Source organism: Acanthopagrus latus, chromosome 20, assembly GCF_904848185.1.
Source record: "Acanthopagrus latus isolate v.2019 chromosome 20, fAcaLat1.1, whole genome shotgun sequence".
Taxonomy (NCBI): domain Eukaryota; kingdom Metazoa; phylum Chordata; class Actinopteri; order Spariformes; family Sparidae; genus Acanthopagrus; species Acanthopagrus latus.
The window spans coordinates 14,139,507-14,163,698 of record NC_051058.1 but is presented as its reverse complement, the minus strand read 5'-3'; the positions used below and the strand labels follow the sequence as shown (position 1 = coordinate 14,163,698).

Here is a 24,192-nt window from a genome sequence, read left to right as displayed (position 1 = left end):
TGTAACTGTGTGCAGCACTTGATTAAAAGAAGTAAATGTTCTGAATGAGATGCTAACTTATTTTGTTGACCAGAAAAGTCTATATTGCCAGTGGTTATTGAACGCTGTTATTGAAACTGACCAAGTCTCTAGAGTGAGCAGCAAAACACGTGATTCGTTCAAATAAAGAGGATATCTTCAGTGTTTTACCATCTGGACTGAAATGAACACTCAAGTCTGATGTTATTGTTGAATAGAATACTGGTGCAGTGCTGCCACCTGTTGGACTGTTTAAAACCCACACAATGCTGCACTGAGCGCCTGTTGTCAACCATGTGACAAAATTAACTTTCTTTGAAATAGAGTGAGATAGTAATTTAGGATTATATCATTGCACTACACATCAATAAGACTGAAAGGCAACCACAAAAGCGTTTCTGGCCGAAAATAATCACAACACAGTCAGTCTCTTTTATCCAAATTTATTAACAAGAAAAAGAGGAGTCTGAGACGAAAAATGTTTAGTTTAGATTCACTTTTTGGCGGCTTCCTCCTCCTTCGACAAGTTCTTGATGATTTCTTCTTTCTTAGCCAGGAGACGCTCCTCTCTGCGTTTGCGGGCCTCCTTTGTCTTTGAGCGGCGAGCTTCGGCCTGGTCACTGGGTGGAAAGAAGGTGGAGACGTAAGCAAATGAATTTGACTGCATCAGGGTCAACTAATGGAAAAAATGCCTGTAAGCCATGTCAGGAAAATGACTGATATGAAAAAACAACTTACGACAGAAGCTTCTTGCGAGCCTTATCTGCCTTCAGTTTGTGGATGTGCTCCATGAGGATGCGTTTGTTTTTGAAGACATTACCCTTGGCCCTCAGATAGAGACTGTGGTACCTGCACGAAACAGAAAAAATCTCAGAGCATCTCTAAAACAAGATGGTTCTTTAATAATAACCACACTGGCTTATTCACCAGCAATGTGCACTGAAATTCACACTTACATGTGCCTGTCAATTTTCTTGGACTCCCTGTAGCGACGGAGAAGACGACGAAGGATTCTCATGCGCCGCATCCAGGACAACTTCTCTGGCATACGAGCATTGGCAGTACCCTTTCTCTTACCTGAGCAGGACAAAAATAGGAGAATAAAACCAGTTATTAAAAATCAAATGTCAGTGTGTATCTTAATACAGTTGTAACTCCTCAAAAGGTTGCAGAAACAGTTACCAATTTTATACACTTTTCTAAAAACATAAAAATGACATGCAAATGAATACTTTCACTTGTCTATTGGGCTACAACTACATCTCTGAACTCAATCATGCCAGCACACGATAACATGTAGAACATGTCAAAGCAAATTACAGTGATCTGCTTATGAAAAGTGGAAAAGAAGAGGGACATTATTCATAAATAATTTACCCACCATAACCCATGTGACGTCCCTTGCGCCTTGCCAATGTGTTCTTGCGGCATCGAGCGCGGGAATGAACCGTCACCGGTTTCCTGATGATCAGTCCATCCTTCACCAGTTTTCGGATCTGCTGGCCTGTGGTACAAATACAGTGTAGTTTACAAATGCTGTCAAATAGGACCCACATCACACAAATATAGAGATAACTTTGCAATGAAAAGTAAACAACTCACGAGAGTTTGCGTTGGCAATTTCGTTGGTCTCATTTGGGTCTAGCCACACCTTCTTCTTGCCGCAGCGCAAGACGCTAGACGCCAAGCGCTTCTGGAGCCTGAGCATGCTGAATAAACAAGATCATTAATTTCACAGGATAAAATATTCATAAAGTTCAATAATCTCTACGACCTAGGCTGTGATTTAATTTATTTTTACTCCAGTGGAATTTTAGTTGTTTAACAAAATTTACAAAGGTAAACTTTCTGAATGAACTGGTAATAGCTATGTAGTATCCTTTGTTATCTTGTTGCCCAAAAACCCATGGTCTAAAGTCAAACATTATTGAGTGCCAATGTGGTTATTAAACTAAAATATGATTTAACACTTTTGCTTCTGGAATTAGACTACTTGCATGAAACACAGGTATAATCTAGGTTTTTACTAAACTTCTACTCAGTTTTATCCAATTTCATTTGACATAATACGATCCATTCAACTTACAACTGTTGACCAAAGTTCATTGAAGTTTCTATAATTGGCATTCCTATATTATCAACTGAAGGTAATCTACTAACAAAAATGATAAAAGAAAGGGTTTAACTATATATCATGTGCCAATTAATCAATCATTTGACAAGAAATGACAGACAGACGACTGATCACAGGTGAGCAGTATCTTTCACCTGAGATGGAAGCTGTCATGAGGTTTGCTTTTAACTAAACATTTTAATATTGGAAAACAATATGAAAATGCCAAATGCGAAACAGAGTTAAACACTATCGTTAGCTAATCCGTTAGCCATCTGGAGTCAAGACAAAACAGACAACGGCATTTGCCAGATTTATTCCTTAATTAACTAGTTTATTGCATCATATATTTCATCTTGTTCCACCATCATTGACAAACAGGCTTATAGACTGCCTTGTTGTCATTTGACTCGCCGGTGAGCACCTGTGGTGCAGCGGTAACATGTTGTGACATGTCTTGGTTAACTAAGCTAGCTTAGGTTAGCTCACCAACACGGGCCCTGCGCTACGTGCTTTCTGTCAGAAATAACTGACTTCACCTCAAGTCGAACAGAGAGCGAGGCTTCTCTCTAGTCTTAAATGACAAAAACAACAACTCTGTGAAGCTTTTGTTTTCGCCGAATAACACATTTAAATGTCAGACGTCTATCTTACCTCATGGCTGCCGCTAGCTTGGAAGAAACGAAGGAAATAGAAAGTTTGAGCCCCAACCATTATAGCTATCGTCACGGGTGACTCAACTGTGGCAGGATTAGAAAATCGTAAATACATGTAAACAAATGGCGCGGTAAAAGTAAATACACCGATGTAGTTCGAAATTATAACATTTATATGGTAAAGATAGTTTGCTGTGCCTAAAAGTCGATTGACTGTGTTGAATGGGACCCCCCTCAATTACACATAGTGGTACGCTCCAGTAAGATGCATTGTAAATATCCGGCCGCTGGAGGACGCACAAGAACTGTCATTTCAAAGACATCTGTTCTTTGTTTAATTCTTTTGCTAGGTGTAGCTTTTATTGTTTGGGGCGCGGTGGTATGTGTATCCGTTCGGTGCTTGAAATCAAGACATCTCATTTCGTTTTAACCAGACAAAAAATATAGCGGGCCTTCAAAATAAAAGCGCAGCATTTTTGACAGCGCTGCTTGCGGACTGATAAACACACAGATGCCTTGTGTCAGAAAACAGAACAAACTGGATCCAACAGCTCCAGACTGAAAAACACATTCTAGTTGTGCTTAGGCTGGCGCGGTGCTGCCATCTCCTGGTTGCCGGCAAAAAAGCGGCACTGCTGGCCAATCCTCCACTGTACCAAAACACCAGCGGTCCTCCAGCGCCTGTCACACACGTTTATCTGTGAGAGCTGTACCGTCCAGTCCTCCGAGCGGAGTGGGGCTCTTATAGGGGGGGATACGCGGTCACAGAAGGGACTCAAAAGGGCTGGCTGCGGTTTCGTCGAGGAGTTTATTTTTGAGATATGAGTCAGCGTAACACAATATTCAAGGTAAGTGGGATTTCGTTTCCTCGCGAGTCCGGCTACCGAGCGAGCAGGCAAGCTAGCAGTAGCTTACTACATCGCCACGGATGAAGCAACCGCCGCGCGTGTATTGTCATGGAAACAATAACTGTATTGTAACGTTAGCTAGCTCGCACGATGTCTTTGTGACCAGTTACAGCCAAGTCACGCCAGGGCCCGTTTTAGTGGCACAACCTCGCGGTAGCCGGTTAACTTTACATTGACATTGAGTTCAAGAGGACCCTTGCCAGTATGGAGGGGGGTGGTTAACATCTAAGCTAACCTTGGCTTGGCCGCGTCTGCTTCCACTGACAGCTAATTCATTTAACCACTTTACCAACGTCATACTGGATGTGGACTCCGTTCCTAGGTATCGCGAGTCCCTTAAGCCCTAACGTAAGGTCTGCCTCATGAGGCTAGGCAGCATGCCATGCAGTGTGCGCCGACAGAGACAGAAAACCGCACAAGTCATCGTTTATTCACTCGGCACGACCCTCCAAATGGAGCGACTAGAGCTGCTTAACCTGCTCCGATGAGGAGATTGCGGCGTTAACCCCACCGACCGGCGTTACTTACGGTGGCCGAGCCGATGATCAGAACTGGCCGGTTTGTGTGCCATTGTTGTCTGCATGGCTAGTTATCTGCACAGCCCATCTGTCACAGAGAGACTTCTCCTGTTTGACCTGCTTATTGCAGACAGCTTGGAGCGTATGAGACGGATTAACCCAGTCCTGTACACTGTGTGTGACTAGGGATGTTTATGCCCTCTAGAAAATGCATCGTATGTGATTTAGTGGGACATACTGTAAGCTACCCGCCCCCTCCCCCACTGATATTTGTACAATATATTTGATTGATATCACACGTTGTTATCTTTCCTTAGCATCTGAAATTGGTAGAAGGACAAAGTAATCATAGGCATAAACAAAACCACTCCTCAAAGGGGCACTATGTAGTTTTGGAGTAGAAATTCAACCTTAGGATGTACATTTTTACAATAGTATTGAGGTAATAAATAGAAACTCATAACTAGATAAACAAGCTGTTCTCAGAGGAAAATAAGGTCCCCCTGTCTGAAGCTAGAAAGGTGTCAGGGTCCCCCAAATATAAACAACACAAAACAGGATGAAATTGTTACCTACATCAAAGTCAGTAGGTTTGTTTAGGCATAATAAAATCAACCAGTGAATATTGTTCTACACAGTGCACCTTTTTAATGTGTGCCTGTCATTAAATATACAAGATCCAATCATGCATTGTCTGGTGTGGGTAAATGAATATTGAATGCTGCTAAGTGCTTCCTGGTGCATTCCTAAAAATAACACTGTAGCAACAAACTGTATATCATGATTAACATGATTTGAATGCCAAGACAGATGTTACATATGTACTTATTGGCATCTCAAGAGTTATAAAGGGAAAGATATGGCCTTGCTACCCTGCGTTTGTCAATAGTTTGCTTACATGGAAACTTTAATTTTGGATGCCTGCACCTGTTACTTAATCCCCACAGCTCCTCGTTCTCCAGCCCCTTTGTTTTGCTTCCAACAAAGTCACCCCATCAAGAGGAGTACTCTCGGTCATTGACCCTTTTGAAAACTCAGCTTCGCCTCATCGGTGTGTGTATCACATACTACACATACTCTGGGTGCATTCAGCCTCTTCTGGGTTCTAGTTAGCCAAGGACATTTTGGCCCAAATGTCTGCCAGCTCCCTCAGACTTATTATTCACAAAAAGATGAATCTGCACCGTCCCTAAACTGACACACATTCTCTATGCTGTTCAGTGTCAAAACCATCATTCATACAGTGACTCAGTGACCTATTTCCAGTCTAATGAGCAGCACTGGCCCAGGTGTTTGTTTGTCATCTACCTTTGTACTCTCTTTGCACTTTGTGTTACCACATCAGTTCACTGATAAAATATTGCAATTTACATGTCAGAGCATATGTTGATTATGGCCTTTTTCAATTGTCTGTCCTGGCTGAACATAGCTCCAGTCAAGTGTCTTTCAACCAGCACTGACATGTGTAGAATGTGGGGCCAAACAAACCAAACCCCAGTGTCCCACTGGAGTGACCATCATCTCATTTAACACAGGCAGAGTGGGACAATGGCAAACTTTTCTTTTGTCTTGTTGGTGGGGATTTGGGGCCCAGACGCTGCACAACTCTATTGTTATAAAAGGTTAACAAGAAAGTAACCAGTATAGTGTGTTATTGGTGAGAAGAAAAAAAATGAAACTGTATTTTACAGCCGGAACAGTATTTTACAGTATCAGCTGGATAAAACACTTCAACAAAGAATGATGATGGGTTGTTGAGCTGCACGACTTGATGGAATCTGATTTTTGTATTAAGAATCTAGATAACCTGCTCTCGTCCATCGGACTAAGTCCTGTATACTCACAGGAAGATAGTTTGGCTTGTGATGAATGTGTACATTTTACCTGTAATGTAACTGCAGCTTCTGTAGATAAACAGGTTACTTTTAGTTTTTTGCTTGTTTTAGTGGCACATTAACAGGGAACAATTTAGTTTGACACAGTTAATTTTAATTTGAGTTAAACTTTTGTACATTTTAAGTTTTTTCTCAGCTGAAATCAAATGTTGTTGAATTATCATGTTATCATGATCATGGTTTAGGGAAGTCAGTTTTTTAGTGTCTGAAGATGGCTGAGTGGCTCTGTCCTACCCATCAACTGTGGTAAACAAGTATCAAAAATACCAGAAAAAGCAGAAGTGCAACTTAAAGAAATGATAAGATAATGTTGGCACATGCATGAAGTAGTGGCAAAAGTAACAACAGCATGAATAAATCCAGTCGATTACAAATCTATTGTATTCATACAATAGACTTTTGTTTTAAAGTAGGACTGTCACCTGTTTATTCCCATAGGATGTTCAGTCTCAGATGATTGGGCGTGTAGCGCAAAGTGCTCTCTGCTCTGGTTTGTTGTCAGTTACTCGAACCACAGCAGACCATCCCACTATTTATAATTGTGTTTGGGGACTAGTGAAAAACAATGTAACCCTGACAATACTCTGAAAATCTGGCCCGACTGGAGCAAACAGGTCTTGGGTACACTCAACTCATACTATCAGAGTGATGCATCATGTGGGAGGGGCCCTGAGGCAGTACTGCATGTGTTAAGCATTCCTGTCAAAGTGAGGCTGGTGACATCTGGTTCACGCCACTGTGCTCATGCGCTTCAAGGGCTCAGCAGAGGCAGATGTTGCAGCATGTGGAGAGCTACATGTATAGATTACAGCACAAATAATGATTCGTTTGTGTTGTAGAAATCTGAACCAATCCCTTTGTTGCACAGTTTGTGCATTCAAGGTTTCATTCATCAGGTAGTCTCAAACATGCTAATTGAGTGTTTTCTTTAAAATCAAATCTATATATTTATCTACCAATCTGTATTGTAGTAAAATCTGAGCACCTTGTTATGTTAATTGTTTGGAGATCACAGATAAGAACACATTAAAATAGTAACAATGAGGTAGTTGAAGATTTAACATCTACATCTGCTATAATCTTCCTTTGGTATCACTAGTTTCTTCTTAATATGTTCATGATCATCTATATTATGATCTGATTTACTTGTGGTGCCACACAAAACAGGAACTAAGAAATGGTCTATTGTAAGGTAAATTATGAGGTAATACTAAGACTTGGAGAAAGATAACTTGCTATATCATCTGACATGATGTCCCTGTGTCTTTTCAGCTTGCCAGCTAGTGGTGTGTGATCTGGAGGGAGAGGAAAGGACAGCAGAGAATATGGAGGTGTCTGATGGCTTGCTGCTGCAGGTCAACAATGGAGAGCAGTGGTGTAACCGCTGGAAACATCCCAATGAAGACTCGGTAAGCCACAGATCAACAATATATCTTCATAATGCCACTGAACAGAAGGATCAGCATTGCACATCCTGTCAGATCATGGACGTTTAATCTTTCTTAAGTGCATTTTTTGTTCCTTATACAGATCCATTTCTGTGTGTTTGTTAGTCTTTTTAACGTTTAATGATTTTTGTGTGGTGATGTGTTCCAAGGACCGCAGCACCAGCCCGTCTGTCCTGCGCTGTGTTACCAGTACATGGAAAGAGGGTCTGCTGAACAGAAAGAGGCCCTTTGTGGGCCGCTGCTGTCACTCCTGCACACCACAGAGCTGGGTAAAGTTACACAACAGCTAATTAACTCTAACATAATACTCTGGACCTGACTAGACTTCAGCAAATTAACTTATCTACTCTGACATAAATGAAGAAAAGGATCAATATCTTGTGTACAGTGCTCGCCAATAACAATTGATTGTGGCTGTTTGAAGACACAAGAAGTACAGTCTTACCTGGTTTGTCTTTTAAAGATTATACAAACATTGGCCAGTTGTCAGTTATCAGTTGAGTGAGGTGTTGAATTTTTTTAAAAATGTGTTTTTTTTTCTGAAAGCTCCAGAGTAAGTTTTTCTGCAGCAGTGGTAAAAAGAAAATGAGTGTTGCAATAAATAACATGCAAGAAGATAATGAAATGGCACAAGGGAGACAATTTCTTTTTGAACCACTGCATAAATTACTGTCAAGCAAAATCAGACCAGACGGTAAATTTTGGGGCAATCTGACGACTATTTCAAGATGAGACATTGATGGCTCCATCTTGCTTATCTCTATAGATTGCTTATCTGGAAATCAGTCTGCTTTACTGCAAATAGTTGTCCTATAATGAACCAGTACTTGTCAAAAATAACAAAAGGAAATTCAGAATGGCCATATGTCTTTATTCCTTAAATTTAAAAAACGTGTCACTGTCTCTAAACTCCTGAGTTATGTTAAGATCCTATGTAGTCTTCATAATAATCTTTTTTGTTTGGGTCCCAGGAGAGACTCTTCAATGCCAGTATTCCATCTCTGGGACTACGCAATGTCATCTACATCAATGAAACCCACACCAGGTAAAAAAAATCTTCTCCATTTCACTTCCTTCCACAGTATTTGGCTCTCAGCAGCCCATTGGCCTGGCAAGAGGAACATATTCAACCCATGGAACCTTTCAGTTGTTGCTTTGGCATCTCATGACTCTTAATTTGCACCTCACAAAAACAGCGACAGCTCTAACTCTTGCTGTGTAGTACAATCAGTGCTGGCCTCCTTACCAGCCTGTGTATAATAAATGGCTTAAAGTCAAGAGGACCCACCTGTGAAACAGAGGAAAGGTAGACAGATGAATAATTGAGTGTGTTTGTCAGTTGACACCAGACACATGCATCTAGTGACTGACCTTAGCCTCCACGTTGATATTTTTTAGGATTGCGGTATAAAAGGTGCCTTTGTGCTATTTACTATACATACAGTAATCCTCCAAATTACATGGGATACACTGAAAAAACTTAAGTATATTCCTGAAGCCAAGATTCGCTGATGTCAGTACTGACAAGTTGCTGTTGTTAGTTTTGTCTTACACAGTTAGTGTGTGTGTGTGTGTGTGTGTGTGTGTGTGTGTGTGTGTGTGTGTGTGTGTGTGTGAGCTTAGCAAGGTGTAACAAAACTAACAAACACATCCATTGTTGCCATTGAGAAAGCTGTATGTAATGGATATGTGAGCTGCCTAAAAATGTTGTTTATATCAACAGATATTTAAATGACATATTCTACACCAAATATGTTAATGCACTCATGAGTGTAGCCATGCATATTGTCTATTTGAGGATGTGTTCTCTCCTTAAAGCCCAGTACAGACCAAAGTTTCACAATGAGACGAAGCTTCAGTTTCAGCGATATGAACTTCTCAGTTCTCAGCTTTTCATAAGCCAGCGGATGTTTGCCTGTTAAGTTGCTAGTGGCTGGTTTAAGAAACTAAGACATGTCACCTTTTTTTCAACAGCCAGTCAACTTGTAGGGAAGTCAGTTTAGAGTTTTGGACAGGAAAAGAGAAATTATCTCATTAATTTTGTTTAGGAACAGCTGTGTCTGCTAAATTGACAAGCTGCACTGCCAGACTTTTACTCTGCTCCACACACTTGCTTCATACTCACCTTTTGTTTTTGCCATTTCATCAATACTAGAAATTAAGCTGTTGCAAGTAACTCCAATATGACTATGCTCATTCATATTTTAAGATGCAATAAATCATATCCAGCTACAAGAAAGCCTGCGAAGTGGGCTGTTAGAAGCACAGAAGTGCAGATAGTTACTATGGCAATAATAGACAGTCCTGTCTAGTTGCATTGGTGTGAGCTGGCAGGTTTTCAGAACGCTGCAGACTTTACTCATCCTGAATTTTTGTTCTGAACTGGCCTTTGCATGTTTTTCTGTGCATTGATCTGTGCACATGTGTTTCTATGTGTGTGCTCATGCAGACAGCGCGGATGGCTGGCACGCAGGCTGAGTTATGTGCTGTTTGTCATGGAGAGAGATGTCAACAAGGACATGTTCACCAGGAATGTAGTGGACAACGTGCTCAACAACAGCAGGTCAGAGTCGACATATTATCAGACATTGTTAGAAAATCACATTGACGTTCAACTGAGCCTTCAAACCTGGGGGGAATTAGCATTGGTAAATTACCCTGAAAATGGAAACGCTCATTTGGGGATAAAGTGTGCAAAATAATCGCAGATTAATTTAGATTTTGGTAGGAAAAATGCTGCATTTAGATGTTTCAGATGATGGTGTTTTAGGCCAGAAGATGTTTATGCTGTGATTATGTCCGACGCAGGGTGGAGGGTGCTATTGTGGAGGTGGCCGCAGATCTGGATGCTGCAGCCAGTCAGTCTGGCCAGGAGCAGAAAGCTGTCAGTAAAGTGAAGCAGAAAGCCAGGGCATTCCTCCAGGAGATGGTGGCCAACATTTCACCAGCCTTTATCAGGTACATATATCATATTTAATTTATTCCATAATATACTGCAATATTTATTTCACTGTCCGGTACGAATTATAGACAGAATCAGTGCATGCCATTATGTTACCATACACTAAAAATGGACTAGATTTTTGCCTCAAGCTAAAGTTTTGAACTCCTTGCCTCTGTTCCGTGTCTTTACTTGTCTTTTTGTTCAGGCTGACAGGATGGGTCCTTCTGAGGCTCTTTAACGGTTTCTTCTGGAGCATCCAGATCCACAAGGGCCAGCTGGAAATGGTCAAGAAAGCTGCCACAGAGGTCAGCAGCAACTACACATACAAAGAAAATGGATTGTACTGTTGAAACATAATCTGATATGCTTATCTGTGACACTATACAAGATAGACTGTTCTGTACTGTTCACACTTTATGACTTATTGTCTTGTTATTGTGAATATTGGAGTCATTGTCGCTTGCAGACTGCATGACTGATCAGTGACAGTCACAAAAACACCATTTTTAAAAATAACTGGTTTCTTTTTAAATCGTCTTTTCAGCAAAATGTGCCCATGGTTTTCCTGCCCGTACACAAATCCCACATCGACTACCTGCTCATCACCTTGATCCTGTTCTGTCACAACATCAAAGCCCCGCACATTGCTGCAGGAAACAACCTAAGCATCCCTATCCTCAGGTAAAAGACCCACGAAGCCTCGTGTCAATTTTGATCTTTAAATAAAAGTGATTTTTCTGCTCCCTGTGAGTAAAAACATGCAAAGGATCAGTTTGACATCACAAGAAAGGGAATTCTTTGGATATAGATCAGAGAGGAATTAAAGCTGAACTAAAGAGTGAGACTGAAGATTGACACTGATTTTACAGTGAGGGAATATAAATGGCCGTGTAGCCTGACAACAGGCTGTGAATCTGTTTAATCCTCACATGCCTCTGAAAGTATTTCAGGTTCTTAAACTGAACACAGGTGCTAATACAGGCCTTAGAATTATCAGCCTAACCATCTTTACTTAAAATCACCAGAAACTAATTCTCCACCTCAAGCTTTCTGGAGTGAGATGCAAAATATGACATGTTAAGGAAATGAATTAGTGAAAAATGTCTTAAAAAGCAATAATAGTGTTATAGGTTACAGGTTCAGCATATAAGTATCTAAAAATAAATGGCGTAAATAAAGGCAGTAATTGGATGTCAACTGGTTTATTCCAAATTGTAGGGAACCACCTACTGTGTGTTCAGCTGTTGTTATTTATATCAAATTAAATTCTCACAATAATCACAGTTCTTAAAGAGAAATAACTACGGTAATCACAGTGAAGACATAATTGGAAAAACATCTTTACAGTTAATGTTGAGTGTTTGATCAGACTTTCTTTGTTTTTAGCACTCTGATCCGTAAACTTGGAGGATTCTTCATACGACGGAAAATGGAGGAGACGGAGGACGGGAAGAAAGACATTCTGTACCGGTCGCTCTTACAAGCAGTAAGTCCCAAGTGTCTATTTGTCTTCTACAGGAAAGGCTGGTCTAACAAGCCCTTGCTAAAATTCAGTTTGTGTGTGTGGTATTTTTCTTAGTATGATTTATTATGTAGCTGCAGGTTGTCTTCATGCTTCTCTACTCTATGTGCTCTTTTCATTCCCAAGTGATTAAGAGTAAAAAGCCTGGGTTACATAATGTCAGCCCAGCTCTTTCTTCTTCTTTTTGTACAGTAGACCTTAAAATGAAGACTAGAAAATCAGTCTTTTCACAGATTGATCTTGTAATTTTACAAATTGCAGCGTTTTAAGATCAAACTATATGCTGTAAACTTTGCTCTGTGGCAAGATGGGTTTATACATCTTCCAACACAGTGGTTCCCACACGTTTTTTCTGGGGCCCCACTTTTGTACATAACAATATTTCAAGCCCCCACACCCACCGACAGGCATATTCATCTTTTGCTTGTCTCTGTTTAATTCAGAACTACAACTTCTTTGTGATTGGAAAACAGTCAAACATGCTTCTCTTTGTGTTCAGTATGTATAGTCTCCAAGTAGATTGATATGCTCCGAAGCTAAGATTTTGAGACACTACTTGTGAAGCCGAGGGCGAAATATGCGTGGTCACTTGGTATCTCTGTTGCACCACCCATGATAACTCCATACCTCCCACCCCTCACTTCAGGGACCACTGTTCTAATATAATCAGATATATTGTCTTTAATGACATATGACATCAAATGAAAAGTACAAGTGTAACCTGATGGGTACATCAGTTATAACTGTAGCACATATGTCACAGTTTTAACTCCTGTTGCTATTACAGTCTAGGTCAGGCCTGGGTTAACTTGTGAGGGGATAATAATTTTAGAGATGTATAGTTTTGTATTTTAAATATCCAGAAGTCTGACTGTAAAATGGCTGACATAATTGTTTGTGAGAATGTTCAACTAGTGTTATTAAAATTATGCCAAGAATGTGTTAATCTGTGTAAAGTCTTTCCAGTAGAGCTGCAATGGTTGGTTCATCCAAATAAAAGTAGTTTCACACTATTTTGACAATCAATAAATTGTTTTTAGCCTGAATGTTGGTGGTTGCAGCTTCTTAAATGTAAGGATTTGCTGCTTTTCTACTTGATTTATGATAGTAGGTAGAGAGTGTTTGGTTTGACTGTTGGTTGGACAAAAGAAGCAGTTTGAATGTGTCAGTTTAGTCTCTGGGATTTTCTGACTGAAGCATTTTTCACATTTTTATAACAGTTCATGGACTATTAACCTTAAAGGGGATTAGGCAGATTAATCAACAGTGACAATAATTGTTAGTTGCGGCTCTACTTTCCACCCTGGTGTGTGCATTTCACATCTCCCTTAAGAAAGTCACAAGGGCAAAAGCTGTTTGACTGCACTGAGTGAGAAATGATCATCGGATTAAACCTCAAATCTGAACTTTTTGTTCAGCACCAGTATTTGGATGACGTGGCTTAGCAGCCACCTGCTAACAAGAAAATCTGATGTAGCACGAATGCAAATGACTGCTCACATTAATATAAAAGTTTTGACGTCACCATAAGCTACTTGTAGGGGGAAGTCTCTTAAGGTGTTTTCGACTAGGTAGCAAGGCTTCTTAGTTTATTTAATTATTTGTCCCAATCTCTCTGGTTTGATAATTGCTGTCAAATTGTGTTTGGAGTCTGTGGAAGAGAGAAAGGGAAGACATGAAACCAACAAAGACTGTGCATTGTACCTCTGAGATGATGTGTATTGTCCCCTTAGATAAGAGTAATCAGCTGAAGACATGAGCAACTGTTGGAAATGATGGCCTATATTTTATCCCTTATCTACCAACAACCTTATCTACCAACAATATTTTACCTCACGTTCCACCAAACAGATTATACATATTTTCCACCATATTTGTTGGAAGTCGAGCACAGAACACTTCAAGATAAGATTTTAATCTGGCATGCCTTTGTCACTCATACAAATGTAATTAGCCGAGCTCCATAACAGGCAAAAGTGCAAGATGTAAAAAAGAAAAAAAAGCCACGTGCTGCTCTAATTTCAGTTGCTCCGGTGAAAGCCGAACCTGGATGTCTGTCCTCTCTCACAGCTAAAGGCCACAGCCTGCAGTCCATTTCAGGACAAAGCCTCTCTTCTCAAAAGTGTCTACATAGCAGAGAGACAGCTGTGTACATACTGCAGTCAGATGGATTCCGTTACTCAACATGGTAGAATTGGCACGTTCCCAGGTCTCTGCGGTGTGTTTGGGGGTCAAACTGTTGCTTACCACCACTCATTTTTTAACTTGTATGCAGGTCGCATATACTGCAGCTGCACAGCACTCACATTGCTGCACTTCAACCTTGCAATGGAGTCAATGTCGGCCTTTCCTTTTTCCCTGTCAGGAAGGTCTGGGAACTATGATATATTACTGATATTCATATTGTATATCATGTATATGATATATGATTACTAATAATCATTACTGCTATCTGCCCTGAAAATGAAAATGGGACGATCCCCAGCTTAAGTAACAGTAATGGGGATATAATGACTAACTGGGTAAAAGTTGTAGAACACTGGTGAACTCAGAAAATTACATTATTTTACTGTATTAAAGCCTTAAAAGTCTGGAAAAGACAACACTTATGCCATGTAATGATACGATGATATCCAAAATCACACCATAAACATGCATAGTCTCATATCCTGATAGCAAGATGACAACAATATATTGTCTGGCTGTAAATCAAAGACTTGTAGATGTATTGACAGGCCTATTTTTGTTCAACTTCATCCCCTGTTCCGACTTTCACGTTTTTCTCTGTGTTTTGTCAAACTTCCTTCAGTATACGGAGGAGTTGTTGCGTCAGCAGCAGTTTTTGGAGGTCTACCTGGAGGGGACCCGCTCCCGCAGTGGCAAGCCGTCTACAGCTCGTGCCGGCATGCTGTCCCTTGTGGTTGACACGCTTTGCACTGGGTCCATCCCAGACGTGCTGGTGGTGCCGGTCGGCATCTCCTATGATCGTATTATTGAGGGCAACTACAATAGCGAGCAGCTGGTAAGCGCATTGATGATGTTTGTTGTTTGTGTGCTGTAGATTGGCAACATACAGAAGTACAGAATAGATGTTACATTATTTCGGAAATTTTAGTTAGGGACAGAAGGTTTTGTAGCCAACTTTAACCCTTCAGTCATATAGTACAGGATGTGATGATGATTATCAGGTCTTCATTGTTACCTTCTGAACTTCTTAATCTCTTCAGGGCAAACCGAAGAAGAATGAGAGTCTGTGGGGAATAGCATGTGGAGTGTTCAGGATGCTGAGGAAAAACTACGGCTGTGTGAGAGTTGACTTCAACCAGCCCTTCTCCCTAAAGGTAGCTGACCTCAAATTCACCGTACAACACAACTATAACTATACAACTACAGTTGTGATGATTGTTGATTTTGTTGAAAAGCTGAAAATGTTGCAAACTTTCAACGAAGGATCCTGCTTTCTTTTGGTTTTTCCAACACATGTAAAATAAAATCAAAAATGGGAAAACTCAACTGAGAAAATAATACATTTGGCTTGTAATGAATCTCTTGTGTGTCAAATTTAGGAGTACCTGGACTCCCAGAGAAGCCGCCATGTTCCACCACCAGTCTCCCTGGAGCACACCTTGATGCCCATGATCATCTCTGCTCAGTAAGGACACACACACACACACACACACTGTCTCCTCACTCTGGCAATCAGTTATATCCTCCTCTGAGTGATGCACAGGCAGACACCATCCGTCCCACAGTCCCATCTGTAATATCATGAACCCTCCCTCATGTCACAGACTCGACTTCTCCCTCCTGCTACTTCACAGCAGGGTTTGTTATCTGACATCTGAGCGCAGCACTTGAGTTAGCATTGGCAGGGGTCAGTACATTTCAGCGCTGTCCCTTCATAATAAAACTGATACAGATGCACAGGGACAGCAGTGTTTCATCCCAGCTGGTCTGGAGTCACAAGTTCAGGACTCATTCCAGCAGAGTCGACTGAAAACCCTATCTTGAAAATAAACAGTATATAGTTTGCTGAGACTTAGAATGATTGAGTTGTACGCCAAGAAATTTATGGAAAGAGTAAAAATGAGTAGAGACTAGTTTAGGAGGGAACAGGTAAAGGTTTCTTCCCAAAGACTTTTCCCTCTTTTGATGTTTTGATAATGATGCAGGAGAGCTCTGTCTAACATGTCGCTCCGACGCCTCCCGTGTGTGCTCAGCTGGTTTGAGATCTGATGATTCCGATGATATATGATTCACATAATTTTCGTATTATAATGGGATAAAGGTGATCGCTCAGAACAGCTTTGTATTACTTTGCAGTGACCCATACAATTCCAGCCACTAGCCCCCCTGCAGCATTACAGCAACCATTTGTAATTCCTTATATTTTCTTCTTGTAATGTAGTGTGATGTACATCTGTTTAATTGTTAAAGATGAATGTTTTTCATCCTTTTGTTAGTTACTTCACTTGTCACATTTAGAGTGAATGTTTTTTTTCAGAGCTTATGTTGAGTTGCTATGGCTCTTGAGACTCGGTGACTGACGTACACTGTCTAAAGTAAGCAAGCAGTAAAGTTCATAAACTTGACGGTGCTTTTCTTCAGCTTGGTAGCCACCAAGGCGAGCTGATTGGCTAATCACCCCGCAGTAAATACTGTTTACAGTATGTTCAAAGCTAACTGTGACTGTGGCAAAGTTACCAACAGAAGGAAGGATGAAAAAACACCGGATCACTCGGGTTGCAGATGTCTGTCTGATCTCTGACAGGAAGTGAACCAACATGCAGTTCATAAATATAGGTCACACACATTGTGCAAGCAGAGAATTTGTCACCTGTCTATAAATATTGTCTTCAAATTTTTATTGGTGGTGGAATCAGCAATTACTTTTATTTGTTTTCTCGCTTCTCTCGGGATCATAGTGTTTGTTTTGACATGAAAACCACCTTTTTTATCATGTCTATCACATCAAGCTGGCATGAAGAGGCTGGTTGAACATAGCGTACCTACATTTCGTGTATGGGTTTTCCCCTTATCATGATTTATTATGCAACTGCACAGGTTGTCTTCCTTTTTTTCTACTCTGCATGCTCTCTTCATTCCAGAGCCACAATCGTCAAGCAGTGTTTACATGTTACGTTATTATTCTTCCAGACCCGATGCTCAGCTGTTTGAGGGGCAGGAGGAGGAGCAGCTGAACCGAGAGCTGCCCGACGACATCTTGAGACGACAACTTATTAACAACCTGGCCAAGCACGTCCTCTTCAGTAAGAATCTCTCAACTCCACAGCCGGTGGATTTACTGTCCCCTAACTATAGCCCTGTCACATATTTAGGGATCATTATATTTTTAGTTTGGAGTACAGAAAGACCTAAAGGTCATGAATTGTCACGGTACCATCCTATTTAAAGTCTCCCTACCAGGATGCTACATTCAGCTAAAAGTCATGTGGCATTATGAAACCCATCACATCCTGTTTGGAGCACATTTGCTTCTTTATTCAGCGTTCTTCTTTTATCTTCTTCTGCACGTGCCTCCTTTTCACCCCATGTTAAAGGTGCACCTGCTGGAGCTAAAGCAGCACGCATGATATACTATCCTTCATACTGCCCCCATTAATTGAAATCCTACACAGCACAGCATCAGTCCATCCGCTCCACATCACTCAGGGCTTTTTGCCCCAGGGTAGCACTACAGAAACCGTTTCTTCCCAGCTCATTCAGCTGCATTCTCCTACACTAGGCCCTTTTTGCTCTTTACTCCCAGCCAATCACAAAGCCTCCAGCTGGATGGCATGTTGTTTTCAGCCAATAAGGGTGAAGGGGAGGATAGAGTGGCAGAGGAGGGGAAGAATGCAGTACCACAAATGTTTAGCTCCCCTGAACTTGAGCCACACTCAAGATGACCAAAAGTAACCTGTGTCCTTACACGTGTGCACACACACTCTGCATATATTCTAGTCTGTTCTCCATTTTGGATCTTTTTAACCCTTTTTTTGTGATAAGAAAATGTTGTATGTGATCACCCAAGACAAACCTGGCACCTTGCACATTTTTGTATGATTGAGAAGTTTATTTTAAGACAATACAATTTGCTAAATCACTAATATTTTAAGTCTTACAGCATATTTTTATATGTAGATTGTTGCATAATTGTTGTCCTAACACCCACCAGTGTCCTATTTAAGAGACTTTCAAGTCAGATGTGTAGAAAAGCTTTTACATGTTTTTTTGTCTTGTAAATTTGAAAGTGTAAATATTTACAGCTAGTCTATTTTCTGCAAACCTTTATTAAAACATGGTGGCTTGACAGGTCTCTGTTTTGATATTGTCCTCAGTCTGCTGTGAGTTGCTCATTATATCCCCATTGTATCTTCCCACAGCGGCTAATAAGTCCTCAGCGATCATGTCTACCCACATCATAGCCTGTCTTCTGCTTTACAGACACAGACAGGTAAGTCATGTCCTCTTTATACCTCCTCTCCTGGCACAAATCCACTGCATAATGCACCTTCTTTCCTTTTACCTTCACACCTCTGTTTCTCGGATTTCTCCTCTTTGTCTCTTTTTCCACCCATCACGCTCGTTCACTTAGACCGAGGTGATCCAAATGTCACAAAGCGCTGCATGGTAGTAACGAATGTCTTGTTCTGTTAGCGATCTCACTCTTCCTGCATCCTCCCCCACCACCTCAGTACATGAGTGGTGAGCCTCTGCCATCTGCAGGCGCCCTGCTGTAAGTGGCAGCAGAGTGAGGAATTGATCAGTACTGCATGTCACAAACTCAAGCCCAGTCTAGCCTTTTGTTGCACTGAATCTTTGAAAAGTTCAAGCTGGCGGTCTCGCTGGGGGGGCGAATGATCAGTGCATCTCTAATATTTACCCAGATTTTTACAGATTGTTCTTGTATAATTATTCCATGTTCTACCTACATGAAGGATATTTAAGAATGCATGCTGTTATTTATATGAATGGTTATTTAAATCTCTTCCTATTTCATTATTAGATTTATATGTCATCATCATGTTTACTTTGTTCTGTTTGGTTAATTAGTTTGTACTCAGGTCTCGAATATAAAATAGATCTCCTGTTCCTGATTATAAAAAGTGCATATACTTTGCTCCAGGGGGTTGTGCTGTCCAAGCTGGTGGAAGACTTCTTCAACATGAAGGAGGAGATCCTGTCGCGGGATTTCGATCTGGGCTTTTCGGGAAACTCCGAGGATGTGGTCATGCGTGCCCTCCACCTGCTGGGAAACTGCGTCAACGTGACCAGCAGTGCAAACCGCAACGGAGAGTTCACGATCGCGCCGAGCCAAACTGTACCGGCGCTTTTCGAGCTCAACTTTTACAGCAATGGCCTTTTCCATGTCTTCATTTCTGATGCAATCATCGGTACGTTGAGCTGAGAGGTCGTTCTTTTGTTCCACGTTCACTCTGGTGTATGGCTGATCTTTGCCTTGATGTTCAATGTTTCCTTATGATTTGTCTCCAGCCTGCAGCATCCTGTCACTGCAGCGAGAGATGGTGGTGGAATCGGAGTCTGATAATCTGCCTGGTGGTCTCAATAGTCTCCCTATCAGTCAGGAGAGACTCATTCGCAAAGCTGCCGGGCTCTCCCACTTCCTTATCAATGAGGTCACTGTGGCACCGGTACGTCTTGAGTTTTGTTACATTCAAGATACCTTCCTGTCTCTTAGCCTTTATTATTATTATTATTATAGTCAGGGAATGATACCAGGTAGAAGTGCTGATGGTCACGTAGTAATAATACACACTAGTACTGATATTAGCCTGTAAAATCTCACATTAGTTGAGCAATTATGGTAAGTTTGTTTTTGTTTTTCCTTTTGATACTGTTGAGGGTTTAAAGAGATTTGAAACATGTTTCATTTCCTTTGTCATTTCTTCTCCTCATCTCTGTCTCGCAGCCCTGTCAGACTATTTACCAGGTTTTCCACGATGCTGTGACCCGATTGATCCAGTACGGAGTTCTGTACGTGGCAGAGGTCAGTTTACAGATACAAAACCTCACCCTGGTGGACCAAAACAACGAAGTAACAGCTGTGACTGATGCTGGAATTTACCTCATGGTGAACATCTTGGGGAGTGCTTACTGTATTTGTAATATGTGTTTGTGTGCCAGGAGGACCAGGAGGAACTGAGTCCCAGCCCCACAGACGAACCGTGGCCCAAAAAGTTTCCTGAGCCCCTTTCCTGGAGAAGCGACGAGGAAGATGAAGACAGCGACTTTGGAGAGGAGCAGAGAGATCGCTACCTAAAGGTCTAGTTTAATAATACACTTCTAAAAACACAGTTTAATAGTGTTTTTTTGAAGCCAGCTGACTTGGTTTTCTTTTTTTCCGTCAATCAGGTGAGCGTCTCCACAGAGCACCAGGAGTTCTTTGTCTTCTTGCAGCGACTCGTCAGCCCCGTGCTAGAGGCCTATAGCGGGGCGGCGATTTTTGTCCACAGTCTGAGTCAGCCAATGTCTGAGTCCGACTACACCGGGAGGCTCTTCAGATACCTGCTCACCCGCACAGAGCGAGGAGTGGCTGCTTATGGTAATACTGCAACATTTCCTTACATACATACTGCTTTATTATTCCATGTCTCATCCTTCGATGCACAAAAAAGCTATTACTTAATCGCACTTCTACGAACAAAAAAGGACTTTTAACTGCCGATTAACTTTGGGTTATAATCATTAGAGTTTTTTGAGTTGTTTGTGATCTCGTTTTTCCAGGTGAAAGTGCAACGCATTATTTGGTGAAGAATACAGTGAGGACATTCAAGGAGCTTGGGGTAAGTGTGTGTTTGAATTTAAATTGTTGATCATAGTTGTGTTAAATGTCCAGGACTTCATGTTAAGATTCGCTTCCCATGTTGTGATTTTTCCACAGGTCCTGAAGGAGAGACGGGAGAACCGGGTGACGACTCTACAGCTGAGCAGCACTTTTCTACCTCAGGCCAATCGGAACAAACTCCTGCAGTACATCTTAGGTTTCACCCTGCTGTGACCGAGACACCTTTCAGACCCCAGGCTCCTTCCAACAAAGGGCTTCTACTGGTTACTTCTAAACAATCCCAGGTGCTACTCTGTGGAAAGCTTTACCAGGAAGTGCCTTCACGTAACAGCCGCTAACCATTAGCTGTTAGCCGGAAGAGACTTGAAGCCAGTCTTCCCGTTTGGTTCCAGTCTACGACTCCCTGTCTTAGAACTGCACAGCTGATGAAACGCGTGTATCATTCTTTGAAGAGGTACCTCCCTTTGGGAACCTCCTGTCGTGAAGTCATGAGGTTTTAATAATGATCACGATTTTAAGATATACTCAAGCAGGTTAGTGAATAAGAATCACTTTTACAGCAATCTGAATAAATCAAGCTGCCTTTCGTCTATACAAGTGAACAAGCAAAATATGCATAGGAAATAATGGTAAATATTACCATCAACAAAGGCATTTTTATGTTGATTATTTCTGCTCGTTTGTAAAACTGCTGTATTCTCTCCAGTGCGCTCCACTATCATATAGTAGAAAAACATGTAAAATGTAGTTTGATGAAAGGCTCATTTTGAAAATTGAAAAACTGTACATAAACCACAAGATCAATGTCTCTCATGTATAGTGCATTTAATAAATGCACACTTGTGTCATTGGATTCCCTGCAAAATGCATACATATCCAGATTTTCCTCAACAAAACCTTCTGTCAAAGTCAAATCCACCCTGTAGACAGCTTTGGTCAGTTATTTCCCAGTCAATCAGTCGAGCTGTGCAACAATATCTACCTGGCAAACACGAAAAGAACGAGCATCTACAGTTAAGTGCATTCAAACCACTAATATCTAAGTGCATTCAGTTCCACTTTTCGTTTCTTGATGAAAAGTGACTTTGATCTCTCTGTTTAACACCTTTTTTCACTTTTCAATGAATGTGACATAGCGCAGCACTTACAATACCAGCCATCACATCCACTGAAGTTCAGCTACAACAAGCTCAGAAGCTCTTTGGTCATGCCTTTCAGGTTCAGGGAAAGCAGAGATATGGGATAACCATGTTTTTCACCCGATTATAAGCTCACTGTAGAAAAGCCGTCATAGCATCACCTCGATCCAATGGTTGGGCATTCACAAGGCAGAAGAGCTGCATAGTGTGGTGATAATAAATGGTACATAGCCGCTGTGTAATCCATCCCAGGAAAAGGTCAAGACTGTAAGAGCTGGCTGTTTGTGTGAACAAGATATAGTGTCTCTGTTGTACTGTCATGAAAGAAAGGAGGGGACGTCTTCCTCCTTTGGTTTCTTTTACATGCAGACTGCTGCAAGGAGCAGTGATATTTCTGAAAATAACAGTCTGTCAGGTTTACCTTTTCTTTACTGTTCTCGGTTAAGATTTTCAAAATCAGTCTAAAATTGTCATAAAAACACACTTCAGACTACCAGGAGCTTGTGATCAAAACGCATGTGATTAAAAAGAAAAAAAAAAGAGTCAGGCAGGTTAGAAGTAAAGGCAATGAGTCGGTCAGGAACATTGAAAAAACAAAAAACAGTAGTGAGGATTCTCAGTCATCCAGGCCGTGGTATATCTAAGAGCTTTACGAAGGCAACTGGGCAAAAGAAACACAAGATAAACTAAAGAAAATCAAATCAAATCCAGTTGCCTTCGTACAGCACTTGGATATATATAAAAAACATACCAGAACTCCATGCGTGAAATTAAACCCTCATAGTGAAACCTCACTGCACAGAGCCTGTGCATTCAGCTGCAGAACATTTCTCATTATTAGTGTAAGATAACGTCACAGGACTCAATATTTAGCTCTTGTCTATATATGTGCGTAAGTCTGCGTCTGAATAGATTTTGCATAGAACATAAACGTACAACATCTAGGCTAATGTTGGTGAATGAGTGAAACCAACTGACGGGAAGAAGGAGAGGGGGAGGGAGTGTGTTCGGAGAGGGCAGAGTAAGTTTGATGAATAGTTGGTGCTTTTGCGATGGGAGGTTGAGCCAAACCGTGACTGATGAAGTGAAGGCGGTCTGACTGAACTGACATTCTCAGCCCGTCAGGGCAATGAAGTAAACAGGAAGTGGGTGTCTGTTGTTGTATATTTAAATGAATATTTGTGCTTAAAGACAAGTCTGCATCACTGCTGGTACCAGTTAACTTAAAAGCTTTTTGTTTTCTAAACTTTATTTAATAATATAAACCTGCATATTTTCATGCAGATTTTGCAAATCTGTGTACAAGATTTTCCTGAAATGGAAAAAAAAAAGAACCTGTGGAGGATTAGTGAGAGACACCCATAGCATGTCGAAGAACAGAAAAGTATGTTATTAAAAACGGGAGCGCGGTCAGAGTGCGGCAAAAAATAACAAAGTTCCGAGGGAGCATCTTGACGTTCAAAGCATTTCTGAGCCCACCGTCTGTACGAGTCCCCACACCGAGGGGACCCCTCCGCCAAGATACAAACCACTTCATGTACTGTACTGCATGTTTCCTCTGGTCGCCTTTAATCATGGACACTTCAGTGTGAACTCTACTTAACCTGAGAATTGTATTTTACAGTTTAGTGTGTGAATTGTGTCGCAGAGACCAGTAGTTTTTTTGTTTTTGTTTTTTTGTTTCCGTGTAGGAGATGAAATGTGTTACCTCTTGAATGTATCTCATCTGTCCCCATAAAGGTCAATGTGATATTGTAGAATTCTCAGTGGAGTCGGTACAGAAATGATGGGGATGGTTGAGACTCATCGATAATGAAGCTGCATTAACGACATCCCTCTACGACTATGTAACTTTGTAGGATAAAAACAAAAATGCCTGTATCTGGGGAGCAGGTGCCTTTTTAATGCACTGTAGTGTTCTTTGGTTGTGTTTTTTTGTTTTGTTTTTTTCTGGTTCTGTTTTTGTGCATGTTAACAAAAAGGTTTATTTCGTGTGAGAATCCAAAAGAACACTGTAGATTGTAACTTAAAAAAAAACAACAACACACACACACAAGAGAACTTGTGGTCATAATAAGAAGAATCACCAGCTACTAAAAAAAAAAGTCACTTTTTTTTGTTTTTGCTTTCTCGGAGCAAAGCACAATTGGCATTATTGGATTTTCTTTTTAAATAAATTAATGATAGATTAACAATTGTCTTTTGTCTGTCTATTTATTTCA

The 24,192-nt window shown here is 41.0% G+C and overlaps 2 protein-coding genes across 3 annotated transcripts; one reads left to right on the top strand and one right to left on the bottom strand.

The window, feature by feature from the left end:
* Window positions 1-445: 445 nt before the first annotated feature.
* Window positions 446-2,837, bottom strand: LOC119009809 (60S ribosomal protein L19-like). Its single transcript, XM_037081420.1, has 6 exons — window positions 2,786-2,837; window positions 1,621-1,727; window positions 1,400-1,522; window positions 975-1,095; window positions 757-867; window positions 446-638 (listed from the first exon to the last, which is right to left on the bottom strand). The coding sequence occupies exons 1-6, from the start codon at window positions 2,788-2,790 to the stop codon at window positions 512-514; spliced, it is 594 nt and encodes a 197-aa protein (XP_036937315.1). The 5' UTR covers window positions 2,791-2,837; the 3' UTR covers window positions 446-511.
* Window positions 2,838-2,983: 146 nt separating this feature from the next.
* Window positions 2,984-24,165, top strand: gpam (glycerol-3-phosphate acyltransferase, mitochondrial). Of its 2 annotated transcripts, none has more exons than XM_037081419.1 (21): window positions 2,984-3,635; window positions 7,381-7,517; window positions 7,706-7,825; window positions 8,528-8,601; window positions 10,006-10,119; window positions 10,365-10,514; window positions 10,706-10,805; window positions 11,045-11,181; window positions 11,887-11,986; window positions 14,832-15,044; window positions 15,250-15,363; window positions 15,589-15,674; window positions 17,180-17,292; window positions 18,409-18,479; window positions 19,152-19,419; window positions 19,520-19,677; window positions 19,956-20,033; window positions 20,171-20,308; window positions 20,399-20,588; window positions 20,771-20,829; window positions 20,928-24,165. In XM_037081419.1, the coding sequence occupies exons 2-21, from the start codon at window positions 7,434-7,436 to the stop codon at window positions 21,042-21,044; spliced, it is 2,484 nt and encodes an 827-aa protein (XP_036937314.1). In that variant the 5' UTR covers window positions 2,984-3,635; window positions 7,381-7,433; the 3' UTR covers window positions 21,045-24,165. The 2 variants fall into 2 exon arrangements, with proteins under 2 accessions (XP_036937314.1, XP_036937312.1); XM_037081417.1 differs by lacking the exon at window positions 2,984-3,635 and adding an exon at window positions 3,694-4,017.
* Window positions 24,166-24,192: the final 27 nt, after the last annotated feature.

What these genes read in the sequence shown, in the direction of transcription:
- LOC119009809 (XM_037081420.1), bottom strand. An exon ending in AATTGCCAACGCAAACTCTC is followed by an intron (nt 1,523 to 1,620) that starts GTGAGTTGTTTA and finishes TTTGTACCACAG; the next exon opens with GCCAGCAGATCCGAAAACTG. An exon ending in AAGAAAATTGACAGGCACAT is followed by an intron (nt 868 to 974) that starts GTAAGTGTGAAT and finishes TGTTTCGTGCAG; the next exon opens with GTACCACAGTCTCTATCTGA.
- gpam (XM_037081417.1), top strand. An exon ending in CCTGCACACCACAGAGCTGG is followed by an intron (nt 7,826 to 8,527) that starts GTAAAGTTACAC and finishes TTTGGGTCCCAG; the next exon opens with GAGAGACTCTTCAATGCCAG. An exon ending in CATTTCTGATGCAATCATCG is followed by an intron (nt 19,420 to 19,519) that starts GTACGTTGAGCT and finishes ATTTGTCTCCAG; the next exon opens with CCTGCAGCATCCTGTCACTG.